The sequence below is a fragment of the Pygoscelis adeliae genome, unplaced genomic scaffold (genome assembly GCF_000699105.1).
Source record: "Pygoscelis adeliae isolate BGI_AS28 unplaced genomic scaffold, ASM69910v1 Scaffold294, whole genome shotgun sequence".
NCBI lineage: Eukaryota > Metazoa > Chordata > Aves > Sphenisciformes > Spheniscidae > Pygoscelis > Pygoscelis adeliae.
In genome coordinates this window covers 1,885,465-1,901,790 of record NW_008824722.1, presented here as the reverse complement: position 1 = coordinate 1,901,790, position 16,326 = coordinate 1,885,465, and the positions used below count along the sequence as shown (strand labels likewise).

The window sequence follows — 16,326 nt, the reverse complement described above, 5'->3', positions numbered from 1 at the left end:
TACGCTCTCTACACCTTCAAAGGCCGGAACACCAACGAGCTGAGCGTGTCAGCTAACCAGAGACTCAGGATCCTGCAGTTTGAGGACATCACGGGCAATCGGGAGTGGTGGCTGGCCGAGGCACATGGGAAGCAGGGCTACGTGCCCTCCAGTTACATCCGGAAGACAGAGTACACGTGAGGCGGCAGGCAGGAGCCTGCACCCCGTGCCTTGTTCCTGCGGGGACTGCCAGGGGCCTCGGGGAGGTCGGCCAGCCCTGCAGCCTCCACTGCTTGCCCTGAGGCCACGTTCCTCGTAGCCGTGCAGCGGTCCTGGGCCCCACCACGTTGGCTGCCACTGGGAGGAGGATGGTGGGCTGGCAGGACAGGCAGGAACAGGCAGCTTGTGTGAGGGCAGGGGCGAGTTCACCTGTGCTATTTGAGCCTCCTGTGTCCAGCCAGGAGCAGGGGAGCAAAGCTTGGGACCGTGGCTCAGGAGGGTAAGGCTTGACCAAGGCTGAGAAGCTGCTGTGGGTTTAAATTGTGGAAGGCTAATGCTGAGTTTCTGGAGTCCGTCTTTAGCCAAGTAGTGTTAAAAGCAACCCAGGCCCTGTGAACGTTCTCCCTGTGCCTTCTCAGCAGTAGCAGCAGGAGCCTGGTCTCACCTGTCTGTGCAGGACCTCAGGGTGGGATATCTACACACTGCCTGGGGAAGCGGCTCTGAGGTTCGCTGGGAGTAGTTGAGCTCCAGGGCTGGGATGGGCCCGGCCTCCAAAAGCCTCCACAGCAGAGCCCCCAGCAGGTGCTTCATCCCCGTGTTTGGTCTCACAGGGGCTCGGGCATTTCCAAGCTCTGCTCCTAGGAGCAGCCATCGGGTTCTCAACTTCCAGGTGAGCCGGAGGCCCAGAATGCCATCTTCCCTTGTCAGCACAGTATCTCCAGTGCCCAAGACCCGTCTTTGCACTGACATGCCCACCTGGCTGCTCTGGGCTGGGGCAGGGCAGAAGGCAAAGCACAGGCTGTCTTCCAGCCTGATTTTTTGGGGGCTCTGACCAGGATTGCCTCACCTGCGCTTTCCTGCAGGGCGCTGGAGACAGTGCTGATGTTCTGGGAGGGCAAGGTCCTCCCTGGGAAGGATGTTGTGCCCTTTGCCGGGGTGATGTGTCTTACCCACTGCTGCCATGCCCTGAAGGAGGGAAGCTCCCTTCTCCTGGGATGATGTTTGTATCCCCTGTACTGCTGCTCTGTAAATAAAGATTTGCCCTCGTGTATAGGAGGTGCCTGTGCAAGTGTCAGGAGAGCTGGGAGGAGTGCCTGGCCAGTGCTGGGCTGAGGGGCAAAGCCCACAGACTTCATGCAGACCCTGCAGGACCAGGAAGAACATTTACCTTTTTGTGGGGTCCAGCATGCTTCTGCCTTGGTGTTTGTGCCAGCTGCAGCTCAGGCACTAGGAAACCCTCACAGGGAAGTTATTCATTAAGATGAAGTGATTGCACTGCCCTTCACCCCCGCCCCCCCCATATGTGTTACATGACTCAGCTGGGGCTGCGGGGGCTTGTGTCCCTCCTGCCACCAGCGGGGTGAAGGGGTTTGCTCTGCTCTAAGTGGGTAGGCAGCAGCAGTGTGCACATGGGCATGCCAGCAGCCAATGTCAGTGCTACAGCTCCTGGCTTTCATGCCCAAGAACAGAGAAGGGTCAAGAGTTTGTCACCAGTAACCACCGTGCTTTGTGTGTGTTACATGTGTGCACATCAGTGTAGCATGCACGTGTGCCTGCACCTCTCCAGCTTGTCTCTGCCACAATCAGGTTTATAGTCTGGAGCCACAGCCCAAAATCTGCCCCACTAGCGGTTACGATAGCCCCAGGGACTGCCTCATTTATTTGCGCTACAATCAAAGGGAGCTGTAGCCGTAGGGAAGGCAGGCAGGCCCTGGCTTCTCCACCTCCACTGTCGGAGAGTAGTGTTCGTGCCTGGGTAGAGCTGTGCCACTCGATTTGGACTCCCCACCCACGTGTGTCTGCAGAACCTGTGTTACCAGCTTCCTCCAAACACTAGCCAGGTTTAAAGGTAAACTGGGGCTTATTTAGCATGCCTTGAAGTCAAACTTTTAGTTGGAAGACTAGAAACAGTTACAAAAAGTAAATAAATTATAACATTCAGCCTTAGATTAAACAATTTCATTCCATAGTGCTACAGCATCTCTCAGCTAGATTTCCCTGGCACGGTGAAGTACAAAAACTAAGAACCCCAGGGGGCCATGGCCCCCCTGCCTGACAGATAAATTTTCCCCTCTATACTGGAATAAATTATGCAGCTCCAGACCCTCGTGTGCACAGCAGGCAGGGTGTGGTAGCAAGGTTAACAGCTCACTCAAGTCCAGATCCTCTCTCCCTGACAGCCAGAGAAGCCACCCTCTCTGCTTCCCAGCTGCAGAGACACAAATTCCTGGGCAGCCCCGCTGCTTCCTGAGTGCCAGCAGGAGAGAGCTGCCCATGCACACGCCCGCACGCTGCTCCGCTCCACCTACAGCATGGTGGTTTCTGTATTCATGATGCCAGCGTCCTTTGCCATCACGGAGAAGACACCCTGCTTCTTGAGCAGCTCCTCGGGGCTGTCGTATTCCACAATCCTCCCAGCCTGCAGCACCATCACCCTGACAGCAGGGAACAAGAAGGCCTGAGCTCCCAGGATCTGAGCCGATAGCGCTGCTGGTGCCAGCACTACAGCCCCACCAACCCTCACTCCTCCTACAGCCACGTTATGTGGTTCACCTCTCAGCACAGAGGTGAGGGCACAGCTCTCCTCCCTGTGCTGGCGGGGTGACACACATAAGGTGTCAACAACTCCTCTAAGGACTGTTGCTGTAAAGAAGGATCCCCAAAAATGTTTCTCCCCATGAAGGCATAACTATGGCATGGCCATCCGTCCCATCCCTCCACTCTCCTTAGAAGCTCTGTATATTGCTGTCCCGGGCACTGCATCCACCCCTGCCCCTCTGGCTGCATCCTTGCTTCTGCTGCTGGCCACCTCTTGCCCCACCCTCGCAGTCCAGAGCCCCGTTCCCCTTGCCCCACGGTACCTGTTGCTGTCCATGATGGTGTGGAGGCGGTGGGCGATGGTAAGGACAGTGCAGGCAGCAAACTCACTCCGGATCGTTGTCTGGATTAAATGATCAGTTTCCAGATCTACGGCTGCTGTTGCTTCATCAAGGATGAGGATCTTGGCTTTGCGGAGAAGGGCCCGGGCCAGGCACAAAAGCTGCCGCTGCCCAACACTGGGATGAGGTGGGGAACATGAGTTACTAGGCAGACACCAGCATGGCTTCTGCAAGCCTACCGCACCACGCTGCCCCTACCCCAACACGGTGCCTGCCCAGCCCTCCCTGGCCTTGCCCCAGCTGATCATCTGCCACCCTGAGCACCACATCCCTCAGCATCTTGTTCTCTGGGCCGCCATGGAAGGCTTGGCTCACGCTGGCTCCCTGACAGCCCTGTCTCCCGGACCGTTTTCTCCCACCTTCACTCCCAGAAGCTTACGTGCCCTTGTCCCTGGACAGCCACTCTGCTGGAGGCTGCTGTTCCCGTGGGACCGGGGGGAAGGGAAGGGAGCTGGGCATGCTCCACTCACCTCAGGTTCTCCCCTCCCTCGCTCACAAGATGCAGCAGCCCCTTGGGAAGGTCTTGCACGTATGTCTTCAGGTGGGCCAGCTCAAGGGCCTTCCAGACCTCCTTGTCTGTGTACTGGTCAAAAGGGTCCAGGTTCATCCGCAGGGTGCCAGTAAAGAGGACGGGGTCCTGCCAGGGACAGCACCGTGTTCAGCCATGCCACGGCCATTCAGCAAGGCTGAATGTAGCTGCTGTAGCTGCTCCAGGCCCCCGAGTTTGGCCACAGCCTGCCCGCCCTGCTGCCTGCAGCTGGGCAGGGGAGGTGGCGACGGCATGCTCACAGGCCCTTGGACTCTCCGCAGCACCCAGGGATGCGCTAGGGGCAATGCGTCGCCCAGGGAACAGAGCCTGGGGAGGATGTGCAGCAGTGGGACGCGGGAAGGTGGGGTCAGCTCACCTGGGGGATGATGGTGAGGTTCTGGCGCAGGTCGTGGAGGCCGATCGTCGCTATATCCACCTCGTCGATGATGATCGTCCCTCCAGCGGCCTCCAACACCCGGAAGAGGCAGTTGGTGAGGGAGGATTTTCCAGCCCCGGTCCGGCCCACAACGCCAACCTGTGGAAGCAGCTATTTAGACCAGCTGACAGGGTTGAAGAAAACAGGGCAGATGCTCTCTGCCTTGGTCTGGTGGGCCTTCCAGCCCTGCATCTGCAATCACCATCTCCCAGACCGTCTCCTTTGGTCCCTGCCCCACAGCTTGAGTCCCCAGGAGCCACGTCCCATCACCATCCCTCCCCAGCCCACAGACTGAAGCTAAGAGGGCAGAAACAACTTTAACACCGTGTCACTACGGAAAGGGTGTAGTGAGGGCAGACGCAGAGGTCCTCGCCTTCTCGGTGCTCCCAATATTGCAGGTGATCCCCTGAAGAACCAGCTCCAATTCAGGTCGGTAACGAACTTTGTAGTCAATGAACTGGATCTCGCCTTTGCTGGGCCAGCCACGAGGTGGACGCTTTTCTGTCACCCACGGAGCCTGGGGGCACAGGAGTGTTAGGGGGGTTGCACCCTGCCATGCTGGCTAGCACCAAGCTGTGCAGCAGGTGTTTACCTGGACCCTGGTCTCCTCACCTCGTTCTTCACCTTTGTGTACTCGTGTACCCGCTCCACAGCCACAATGTTTGTCTCCAGCTCCGAAGAGGTCCGCACCAGCCAGTTCAGTGTCTGGGTCACCTGCGTGGCAGAGCCAGAGGATGAAGAGCTCAGTAGGACCCAGGAACAACCACCTCCCACCTCAGCTCAGGGACTCAGCCTAGGAACGAGCATCACTGGCCTGGCCCCTAACTCTCCACTCCCCAGCCACAGCCCCCTCTCCCTAGCCCTTCAAAAGCTTTGCTGCAGCATCTCTGGTCCACAGTGGGAATGCGCTCCTCCCCACAGCAGCAAGCATCCCCCTCACACTGGGATGTGTGCTCCCCTGGCTCCGTACCAGCTCCCCGAGGTGATGGGACACCCCAGCTAATCCCCTCTCCATGGATCAGAGCTGGAGGCAAGGCAGCATCCTGTAGCCAGCCCAGAGCCATCAGGGTGTTGCTCCTAGAAACAGCCCTGCCCTGGAATAAGAAAAAGCTTTCATCGACTCACGTTGAGGGCAGAAGAGACAGAAAGACCCACGATGCCGCCCTGCAAAGTGCTCTTTGAAATCACAGCTAGCAGTGCAGAGAAGAAGACCACCAGGCTCCCAACGAACTCCAGACGGATGGCCAGCCACCTGCACCAGGAAAGCACGGCTGAGGGACGGTGGGAGGGACGTCTGCCTGCGCCCAACACAAGGCCCACCAGCGAGACCAGCACCCCACCAGCATCCCCGTGCACCCAGCCCTGAGCCCTGTGCTGTACACATGGTACCTACACCTACACATCATGTGATTTGTAGCCAATGCTGCAAGCAGGTTCATTTTATCTGTCAGCCCCTGCGTCTCAGACATAACCTCCTGTGCTGGTAATGCCATGTATCTGAGGAGCCCCAGCTGTACAACACTCACACACCCAAAATATCTACCCAGTAACACGTCAACACCAGATACTGCCCCCACCACACTCTCACCTGGCCTGGAGCACCAGTCTCTTCCCAGAACCCACCAAGAGCATCTCAGCCTTTGACAGCACAACTCACCCTGCCCAGGCTCTGGACACTTCTAGGGGGCCACACTCTGGCTTTCAAAATCACCCTAAAATGTCTCCTTCCCACAGATGGTGTTCCTACCCCAAGCTCCCCCCGTTCCTACACAGACCCTCAGTCCTGAGATCAAGACGGAGGACTGCAGCACCTCAGGGACCTCCCTCAGGACCCAGAAGCCCCTGGGCAGAGGTGCTGCAGGCTGTGCTGTGGCATAAGGAGAAAAACTCACCTATTTGAGACTATCCAGGAGTAAACACTTTTCTGATTGATGTCCATGGTGCTCTCATTTTGCTGCAGGAACCGTTCTTGGTGTCCGTAAGCCCGGATCACGGAAAGGCCTGACACTGTCTCACCAAAGTGGGAGTAGATGGGAGACCTAGTTACAGAGTCCAGACGCCGTAGCTGGCGTGACGTAGAGACATAGAAGCGCTGAAATGAGGAACACAGCTTGGTTACGAACACAAAGCCCGGCAGCGACAAAGATACTGCTCTAAGCAGGGCAGAAGCTTCTCTCAAGCCTCAGTTACTCACCAGCACAAAGTAGTAGAAGATGCTCAAGGGAATGATAATGAGAGCAAAGAATGGGGTGGCCAGGGAGATCATGAGCAATGTGCTAATGATGGCCATGAAACAAGAGAGCCAGCTGCGGAAGGACATGGGAATGGTCTCATCTATCGTGAAGATGTCCTGGAGCATACAAAGAAGTGTGGAGAAGCAGTCAGTGACCCCAGAGAGAGGGAGAAACCCGAAGGCCCCACACATACAGCGTTCCTACACTCGTGTGGTAACACAGTGCCAGAAACCTGCAAAAATATTGGATGACATTGAGTTGGTGTTAGGATCACAACCCCTTTTAAGGCCACAGCTTTTAGCTTGGGAACAGCTGATTTAACAGAGAAGCTTTCTATATTATTCCCCTGTTGCACTGACCAGCTTTGGGAACTGCCTTTTCGTCTGAACCCAGGATGCAGGAGCAGGAATTGAGGCAGAAAGAGGGACAGGGCTGACTCCAGGTCCATGCAGGTGCACCCAGGTCTCCAGTTGGCCATCATCCCTCTCCTAGCTGGGCACCACATACTCCCTCATCTCAGAGTAAATCCAGCAGGCTCACAGGCTTGATCTCAAGAGAGATTTTTATTCCCAAAAGTCAAGAGATGACACCAAAGGAAGAAGTGGAGTGGCAGCACACTTGAAACTACCTCTCTGCATTCTCCGTCCTTTCTCGTTTTCTCTTTATGAGCTTCATTTACATAGCAAAGACTGTATATTTTGCTGAGAGTCCATAACCAGAAGGACATGAGCTCTAGGCTCCTGCCTCTCTTGGTAATCTACTCTGGACCCTCTTCAGTTTCTCCATATCCCTCTTGACCAGGTGGCCCCAGAACAGGACACAGAATCCAAGTGTGGCCTCCCTAACACTGAGCAGAGGAGATAATAACTTCCTGTGATCTGCTGGCCACTCTTCTCCTAGTATAGCCCAGGATGTGGTTTGCCTCACAGTCAGCCTCGCATCCACCATGTCCTTCTGGTCCCTTCCAGGCCCTGATCTGGGCTCATCTGTGCCCAGCAACAGGGTTATGCCACCACCCAACGCTCTCCAGACTTGCTGGAACAAACACCTCCATGTTGGGGCTGTTCTCTTACCTTGGCAAACCTATTCACAATGCGGCCTGTCGGGGTTGTGTCAAAAAAGCTCATGGGCACACGCAGGATGTTGCTGAGCAGTTGCTGATGCATAACCTGGGAGGCTCGCGTGGCACCACGAGCAGACAGGATGGTTGCAAAGAGCAGGAAGAGAGCTGCAAGGAGAGCACAGGGCGGTCATCACCAGCTCATGTGTGACACTGGCCCCAGGCACCCTTTGGCTTAAGGGACACATCAAGCAGCTCCAAGCCAGCAGCTATACAGTGAGCCACTGTGATAGTCCTGCATCCCACCTCCTTGGGAGGCCCCAGTAACTGTGTCCCACCACAGGGGAAGAACGCTACCCCTTTTGGAAAGCCTTGGGCCTTAGCACTATCTCCAAACTGATTAAGGACAGTGATCTTCAACCTAAGTGGGCAACACAGAATTCTTGGGGCAATTTATACTGCCTTCAGACTGATATCTGTCCCCAGTTCATCCAGGAGCCGGAAGGAAGGCAGCAGCGGGCAAAGGAACACAAATGCTGGGTCCCCTGCTCCTCGCTGCACTGCTGGCTGCAAGCCTTGCAAGCCATATCCCTTCTGGACCGCACAGCTGAGGTGAGCGGGATCCCCTGTGCTCCCACACTCACCTTGTGACACCCCCAGCGCCCCAAAGACACCGATCCGCAGGTCTCGCTGCTCCACGGGATAGGTCTGGTTCAGGTAGCGCTGCGCATCGTCAGTCCAGGCACTGAGCCACAGGTTGGTCCCCACGAAGGCTACGTACTGTCCAACATAGCCCATGGCAACCCAGAAAGAATACCACAAGCCAAGAGCACGCAGGTACCGCAGGTACATGGAGAACTTCACCTGTGGACCAATTTAGCCCATCACCGCTGCCCAGCAAACCGTGGCCAGTGACACCCAGCACAGCCCTGGGACTCCCGCCTTGCTGCCTACAGTGCTCCCCTCCACCACCTTGCCCACCGCTCCCAGGCAGCTCTGTCTCTTTCAGTGTCTCTTGGCTGCAATGGGGCCACAGCCAGCCAGCACCGGCTTCTCTGAGCCACAGTCAGAGTCTTACAGCACTGAGCCAGAGCAGCACAGTGCTTCCTCTATCCATCCTCCTCACCTTGCCGGTTTCCACAGCTTCTTTCTCGATCAGTTGCTGGCCCTTCAGCTTCTTGGGGGGCTCCTCCCGGGCCTTCTTCCAGGAATTGGTGCTGCTTTTACTAAGGCTGCAGGGAGGTGATGGGCACCGTTAGTCACAGGGTGCTGGATGAGTCCTACTCTCCTGGGGGTCCATCCCCATGCTGCACTGGGACTCCAGTGCTAGAGACCACTGGGAAATAATGTCCTAACTGGGGAAACTTTGAATGAGCCTCGTGGAAGCCCTAGGCATTTGCAGCCATGAAATCATAGCCCTCATCCCCAAAAGCAGAACCAGCCAGCAGCAGGAGTTTCAGGGAAGACCACAGAGTAAGGCTGTGACACACTAATGTGAGGAAAGGCAAGATCAGATGCTTCTGACCCAGCCCAGCTGGTGGTAGGAGCAGGCAGGGAGGCTCTCGGCCCCTTCTCCGCAGGAATTCCCCCAGGGAAGCCCCTAGATCCCATCTCCTAGGAAGCAATGCAGGGGCCAGGGGAGAGAGCTGAGAGCTCAGGTCAAGTTCCCACCTGCGACTAAACTCTCTCTGATGGATGCTGGCCTCTCGCTTCAGGGTCATGGTCACCACATCATCAGGGCCCTCCTCCATGCAAGGCTCAATGTCTTCATCACCCGGCTCTTCATCCCCAGCTAAAGCAACAGCTACAAGCACAGGAACGAGGGAAGGTAGGGTCAGGCATTGAGGAGAGAGCAGATCCCATGCACCACACCTCTGCCGCACTCAGCTCCACCCCACACCCCAGGCTGTGTCCTACCACCACACATCAAAGCCTCTTCCAACCCTGCTGCAAGCACAGTACAGCAGGAGGAGGAAGAAATCCGTTGTGCTGGAGGGTGAACTGATAGGGGACATAGGGCTAAAGGCCTGCATGGAGGCAGTCCCTGCTGCTGACTTATCCCAGTACCACTGGTGGGACCTCATGCAGAGATTTGGGCTAGTTTAGGAGAGATCTGGTAGGTCATGCCACCCCAGTTCAGGAGCACCTGTCTGAGCAGGTGGAGATGGATCCTGTGGGGATGGACTGGGAATAGCCAGGCTCCAGCCGGACAGCTGGGCTGAGCCCAGGCAGGGTGAGCATCCGCCTTACCTCACACCACTCCTCCTCATAGCACTGAGGGACATAATAAAGATTAAACATTATCCAACAGCATATTTAGAATAAACCAAAGGATCTTTCTCACCCCAGCATCACTAAGGTATGAAGCCTGTTGCCACATAAGATTATGGGAGCTATAGACATAAACGGACTAAATAGGGAGTAAAAAAATTAGACAGGTCCTTCGCTGACTGTTCAACACAATGCCTGGCTGCAAATCTTAGGCAGAAAGTCCTTGTGCTACTGATTGCCAGATGTTGGGATGGATTCACAGCGGTCACCGCTGCGGCCTGGGCTGGACAGAGCCAGGTCAGAGAGATGGATCAGGTCTTGGGGTTTTCATATCCCCAAGACACACACACGGCCCCTCTAACTGCCACAGCCCCATTGTGTTCCCAGTACCTGTAGAATTTTTCTCTGAAGCATCCTCCTCCTGGCTGCCATACAAGTTCAGGAACTGGGCAAAGGCCCCCCTCTTTGCAAGCAGGGTGCTGTAGGAGCCGTGCTCAGACACTGCTCCTGCCACCAGCACCACGATGTTATCGACCTGGGGCAGGAAACTGATACTGTGGGTCACCAAGATCCGTGTCTGCAACAAAGTGGTTGCAGGGTAGTGAGCATCAGAGCACCCCTCACCCCACAGCCATGGGCCTGCAGGTTCTCCATCCCCTACCTGGGGACCTCTTTGCTTATCACTGCCTGGCTATGGGGACACAGAGCACCCCTCTGGGGACCCATGAGGCCTCTCTTGCCTCCTGTAGTCCCACGTGAAAGCCACAGAACCCCTCTCTGTCCCAAGCAAGCAACTTCAGCCTTCCCTGGATGGTCAACACCATGCCAGTGCTACTCCTGCCTGGCTGGGTGATGGGGAGGACGGCATGGGTGCTCACCTTCTTTTGCAGCAGCCCTTTTGGCCCCAGCACATGCTCGAAGAGGTACTTGCCGACGTGAGCATCCACGGCAGACAGGGGGTCGTCCAGGACGTAGATGTCTGCATTGCTGTACACTGCCCGGGCCAGGCTGACTCGCTGCTTCTGGCCCCCACTCAGGTTAATGCCCTGGAAGGGAAGGGACCGCTCTGAGCCCTGGGTTGGCACAGGGCAACAGCTCTGTCCTCTGCTGCAGGTGCTATGGGAAACCCATAGTACCCAGGGCTGATACCTTCTCTCCAATCTCTGTCTGGTCACCCGCAGGCAGCAGTTCCAGGTCTGGAAGGAGGGCGCAGGCCTTGATGACCTGCTGATACCTGGGTTCATCCAGTTCTGACCCAAAAAGGATGTTGTCTTTCAGTGTGGCGTTCTGGATCCAGGCCTGCTGCGGGACGTAGGCCAGCGAGCCCTGGAAAGAGAGACAAAAGAACACTGCCATCTCCTGCAGCTTCTCCTTGCCCTGAGCCACCACTCCAGGACCAGCCCTGCCCTGCTGCCTCCCCGCTGAGCTCCCAGGCAGCCCCTCAGCCCCCCCGCACTGGACGGCTCCTCTCACCTGGATGTTGATGTGTCCCTTGATATTCTCCATCTCCCCGAGCATGGCTGACACCAGCGAAGATTTGCCTGAGCCGACAGCCCCCACCACGGCCACCAGGCTCCCAGGCGCGATGTCCAGGGTGACACTGCAAAGACATGAGGGCTGAGGAAGCAGCACTGCCAGGTCACCTGCCGATCCCTGCATGGGACACAGAACAGTGTCTCTGGGGCACTCACCTCTAGCAGCACTGTGAGAGGTGACTGCCATCCCCAACTAACAACACAGAAAGACTCCCTCTCCCCACCCATCTGCCCCCAACGTGGCGCAGAGCACTCACTCTCTTATCGCAGCATTGCCATCCTGCTCCCAGGCAAACGTGGCCTCCAAGAAACGCACAGCGCTGTCTGTCAGCAGAGAGCCGTCCCTCAGGGCTGGGAAAGACCAGGGTTGGGCCAGCCTATGACCCGCAGGGACTAACCTGGAGGTTCACCTACCTGCAATGGGGTTGTGGTGGATAGCTGAGGTGTCCAGGTCTTCTCCACCCAAGTAGCGCTCCAGCCTCTCAGTCGACACATTGGTCTGCCATGGCAGAAAGAGGACGGCATGTGGGCATGGGGTACAGCTGGGTGGGCTGGCAGGTCTGTAAGCAGACCACCCCATGCACACAGCTCCCACCCAAGCCCCAGCCCCAGCCTCTGAGCCCCAAGCCTGTGTCACGTATGTGAGTCCTGTCCCATCCCATTGCCAGCAGAGCCCTGTGCGCTAACCCCTGGGTGTCTAAGGCCCAGGCCCATCACACACCTGAGCCCCTTGTGCTGGTTTGAGCAGACGTATCATAAGATCCCCCTGCATCCCCTGCCCTATATGATGTCTGACCTGCACCAGGGAAGAGAGGACCAAGGGCAGCATGGCCATGGGGAAACGCAGCACGTTGAAAAGGGAGATGGCAGTAAAGGCCTTCTGTGCATCCAGGATGTTGTTCTCATCTACCAGTACGTAGACAGCAAAGCTGGCCAAGGAGACCTAGGACAGACAGCAGGGAGAGCCACCATCAGTGTGGTTGTGTGCAGCCCAGACCCTCATGCTCCCCCAAGACCTCAGCAGTGTTTTTCTGTTGCGGACCTGTTCCCTTCCTGCTTCCCTTCTCCTTTGGGCCCTGTCTCACCACTCTGATGGGACCCCTTTCCACCACAGCTCTCCTGCCAGCAGCCAGGACCATACTCTGCATCCTAGGCATCTGTCAGCTAGCCCCTTCCTCACTCGAGAAGCACTCCAGATGCGGTTCCAAATCCTTCCCATCCCCTTGGACACAGCCCAACCCCAGCTCTGAGGAAGGTGCAGCCCTCCCCAGACCCGCTGGCACTCACCAGGAAGGGGGCACACGTGAACACAAAGACAGAGATTGACTGCAGGTAACTGAAGTTCATCAAGTCCATGAGCTCGCGTGCCCGGATCTCATTGACTCGCTTCTCAAATGAGGGCTCCCAGGCAAAAAGCTTCAGGATCTGTGGGATGAACAGGGTGAGCGGGTGCTGGCCTCACGGCAATGCCCACCTCCACACTCAGCTCGCTGGTGGCCAGCACCTCCATCACCAGCTCCTGGCTTGCTCAGAAGCCTGTTTGGCCACTGCATCTCCCCTCTCCTGTCCTGCCCCATGGCTTATAGCACTTCCCCACAGCATTCCCACTCCCTTCATCCTCAGCTTACAGGTCACTGACAGCCCCTCTGCCACCATGGCAGCCTGCTCACCGCCACAGCCATCCAGAAAACCTCCAGAAAACCCTCTCTTGGCTCCCAATTCTTGGTCCAGGTACCCAGAGCTCCTCCCCAGCCAACCTTTCAAAAGGTGAGGAAGCCAAAGGAACCGCAGAGACTGAGGCTTGGCTACCCCAGACACAGGGGTCCCGAGCTAGACTGTAACACTGGTGCTGTAGGGTTATACAGACGTGCTGCCTCCAGGTACAGTGCACCAAGAAGAGGGGTGCAGCAGCTGGCAGGGGCTCTCCACTCCACTGCTCACCTTGATTCCATTGAGGATTTCACTCATTATTTTCATGCGTTCATCCTTGTTCTTCATGTTCCTCACCTACAAACAGAAGAGCCAGAGGTCACCTAAACCAGACAGCAGCTCACCCTCGGAAATACATCTGGGCTGCCACAGGGAAGGGAAGGGTGGGCTCCAGAGCCCAGAGAAGCCATTCCACAAAGCTGGACCTTGGCTCCCTGGGGCTCTGGACAACCTGGGAAAAAACAACACCCTGTTGTCAGGTAGAAGCTAGAGCTTTATTTTATGGTTGGTAATATCTTGCTTTCAGTCCTCAAGGCTGCACGCAGCCCTGTTCAAGTTCAGCTGTGATGGTGTCCTGGTTTCGGCAGGGATAGAGTTAATTTCCTTCCTAGTAGCTGGTACAGTGCTGTGGTTTGGATTTAGGAGAGAACAAAGTTGATAACACACCGATGTTTTAGTTGTTGCTAGGTAGCGCTTACACTAGTCAAGGACTTTTCAGCTTCCCATGCTCTACCGACTGAGAAGGCTGGAGGTGCACAAGAAGCTGGGAGGGGGCACAGCCAAACTGGCCAAAGGGACATTCCATACCATGGGACGTCATGCTCAGTACATAAACTGGGGAAAGCTGGCCGGGGGGGCCGCTGCTCGGGGACTGGCTGGGCATCGGTGGGGGGGGGGGGGGCAACTGTACTGTGCATCACTTGCTTTGTGTATTATTATTATTGTTGTTGTTGTTGTTACATTATTATTGTTGCTATTATTATTTTATTTCAATTATTAAACTGTTTTTATCTCAACCCATGAGTTTTCTCACTTCTACTCTTCCAATTCTCTCCCCCATCCCACGGCGGGGGGGGGGAGGCAGAGGGGGGAGTGAGCGAACAGCTGTGTGGTACTCAGTTGCCAACTGCAGTTAAACCACAACAGATGGTAGAGCAGATCTCATCTGCCTCCTGCTCACCTCAGCTGACCACCCCGTGGCTCAGGCTAGAAACACCTCCAGCCCAAGTCAGATGAACTTCCTAGGCTGGGAAAGGTCCGCAGCATAACAGAGAAGGATAGGGGAGTGTGGAAAACAAGTGAGGGGAGCAACAGTGGGCCTCAGGAGTGGGAGGCCAGGGAGGAGCTTGCACCCACCACTGACCTGGATGGTTTTGGCCTTGGCGACCAGGAACCCATTTATGGGGATGAGCAGCACCATGACTGCGATGCCAGCCAGGACAGAGGGGCCCAGCTCTCCCCAGAGGAAGACGATGGACAGGATAATTTGCAGGGGGGATGACCACAGCTGGTGAACGAAGTTGGCCATGTCCATGAACCTCTGGGCATCAGCCGACATCAGATTCACAGTCTCTCCCACTGTGGACTCCTTGCGGGTGGCACTGGACATGGTGAGTGCCTGAAGAGAGAAAGCATAGTCACCACAAGCAGGTCTGGGAGCAGCCTGGCTGCCAGCAGCATGGTGCAGAGCTGGGAATCAGCAGGCCAGGCTGAAACTGCTCCTGGTGCCTCTCTGCTGGCCACGGGTGCTGTCATCACAGCCTGCACGCCAGGAGCCACTGGACGCTGGGGACAAAGAAACACATCCCCGTGCAGGAATCCCAGCGGCAGCTGCCCTAGGCGTTGTGCTGCTCTGAAGAGTAACCTCCCGCGGCCCCTGGTAGCTGTCAAACACACAGATGCGGCACCCAGGTCCCAGGCAGAACTAGCACCCACAGTGTCCCCTGCACTGGGTGGGTGTCCCAAAAGCCAAGTTCTCCCTGTGTCTTCCTGGGAAGTAAAGGGCACACACCCCAGTTGCCCCAGGTTGATGAGGCAGGCAATGGATGCTGGTATCCCCAGCCCAGCTTGGAAGAAGCCAACGGGGGTGATGACAGGGCCATACCAACCTTCTTGTAGATGGCAGCGATGAGACTGGCACGCACGTTTATGCCAAGCTGGAAACACAAGCTGAAGTACTGCTGCAGGCAGAGGGACTGGATCAGCGCCGTCAGAAAGAGCAGGATGGCGTACAGGTAGCCTTGCCAGGCAAAGGACTCCTCATCCGACACAAAGGTGATCAGCAGCCTGGAGGGTAAAGAAGCCCATGAGACCCCCGCCCTACTGAGACAGACCTGAGCAGAATGCTCCAAACCAACACAGGGAGAGTATCCTCACGAGAGCAGTGGCAGAGACCCTGCCCCAGACAGCTGGCTCAATGCTCAGCAAGCTGGGGACCCCTGTTCTGCTGGGTGTCCCTGTTCTGCCAGGGACACTGCATTTCACATACAGCAGTGGGTCACTAATGTCAGATCATCCACAGAGATTGTGCGGCTCTGCAAAACAAACTGGGCAGGTCCTGTTGGGCTGAGCTGGACTGACTCATGAAGGGCCCCAAAGAGGAGCCAGGACTGTCTCCAGGGAGAGAGCAGGACTGCATAACAAAGGATGTAGGGAACAGGGAGCAGGGTATCACCCATAAGAGCTGGCAGCCAGCTCAGATCAGTTCTTCATTAAACTGTAACCCAACACATTCTCACACCTTTGGTGAGGGCACAAAAAGTCCCCAGGGTGTGGGGCTGGGAGAGGTACACATATGGAGATGGTGGGGTTGGATGCAGTGCACACAGGGAGGTGGTGGGGCTGGATGCAAAGCCAGGACAGGGCATGGACAGGGACAGAGAGAAAGGACTCACTTCAGCAGCTGGGGGCTGACAAACACAAGTCCGTCATGCACCAGCTTGAAAGCCACCGATAACAGGAGGTTCTGCCAGAAGGTCTTGCACAGGGTTTTCACCAACCAACCCCTGGGGAAATCCTTGCGAGGGCCGGAGTCCCCTTTCTTTTTCCTCTTTGGCTGTTTCTCCTCCTAGAGGGAAGCCCACACAGAAGTGAAGGAGCTGGTTGTGCAGGCTTCCTGCACCTGAAAGGATGCTTCCAGGGCAGCGCCACAGACCCCAGATCAGGTATCCTGAATAAAGCCTTAGCTTTACCTCCTGTCATGTTCCCTCTCACTGATCTCTGCTCATGTCATACACCCCCAGTACTAACACCTCTCTTGTGCACCAAAGACAATTGTTGCAAACCCCAAACCAGCCTGAACCTCCCAGGCCAAAAATCAGGCACCCCAGGAAGAATCTGAGGCCAGGGGTGATCATAGAGTGATGTTCACTCTGACCTCGTTGCTGGGAAGTTATCTGGGGTAGGGCAAGACAG

General features: G+C 56.4%; 2 protein-coding genes across 2 annotated transcripts in view; one reads left to right on the top strand and one right to left on the bottom strand.

The window, feature by feature from the left end:
* DNMBP (dynamin binding protein) overlaps nt 1-1,238 on the top strand; it is a 28,808-nt gene extending 27,570 nt beyond the window's left edge. Inside the window, 1 exon segment of the mRNA XM_009323319.1 lies at nt 1-1,238. This exon segment is cut by the window's left edge and continues 4 nt beyond it. Within this exon segment, the coding sequence (XP_009321594.1) occupies nt 1-180 (180 nt within the window). The 3' untranslated portion in view covers nt 181-1,238.
* A 1,265-nt stretch (nt 1,239-2,503) lies between these two features.
* Nucleotides 2,504-16,326, bottom strand: part of ABCC2 (ATP-binding cassette, sub-family C (CFTR/MRP), member 2) — a 19,022-nt gene continuing 5,199 nt past the window's right edge. Inside the window, exons 8-32 of the mRNA XM_009323318.1 lie at nt 15,807-15,979; nt 15,021-15,198; nt 14,276-14,530; nt 13,144-13,209; nt 12,490-12,627; nt 11,999-12,145; nt 11,617-11,701; nt 11,460-11,526; nt 11,141-11,267; nt 10,817-10,993; nt 10,546-10,713; nt 10,058-10,244; nt 9,068-9,200; nt 8,523-8,628; nt 8,041-8,260; nt 7,410-7,564; nt 6,297-6,452; nt 5,995-6,194; nt 5,228-5,354; nt 4,715-4,816; nt 4,476-4,619; nt 4,043-4,201; nt 3,608-3,774; nt 3,060-3,254; nt 2,504-2,633 (exon numbers count right to left, since the gene is read on the bottom strand). Of these exons, the coding sequence (XP_009321593.1) occupies nt 2,504-2,633; nt 3,060-3,254; nt 3,608-3,774; nt 4,043-4,201; nt 4,476-4,619; nt 4,715-4,816; nt 5,228-5,354; nt 5,995-6,194; nt 6,297-6,452; nt 7,410-7,564; nt 8,041-8,260; nt 8,523-8,628; nt 9,068-9,200; nt 10,058-10,244; nt 10,546-10,713; nt 10,817-10,993; nt 11,141-11,267; nt 11,460-11,526; nt 11,617-11,701; nt 11,999-12,145; nt 12,490-12,627; nt 13,144-13,209; nt 14,276-14,530; nt 15,021-15,198; nt 15,807-15,979 (3,762 nt within the window). The remainder of the gene's footprint in view (nt 2,634-3,059; nt 3,255-3,607; nt 3,775-4,042; nt 4,202-4,475; nt 4,620-4,714; nt 4,817-5,227; nt 5,355-5,994; nt 6,195-6,296; nt 6,453-7,409; nt 7,565-8,040; nt 8,261-8,522; nt 8,629-9,067; nt 9,201-10,057; nt 10,245-10,545; nt 10,714-10,816; nt 10,994-11,140; nt 11,268-11,459; nt 11,527-11,616; nt 11,702-11,998; nt 12,146-12,489; nt 12,628-13,143; nt 13,210-14,275; nt 14,531-15,020; nt 15,199-15,806; nt 15,980-16,326) is intronic.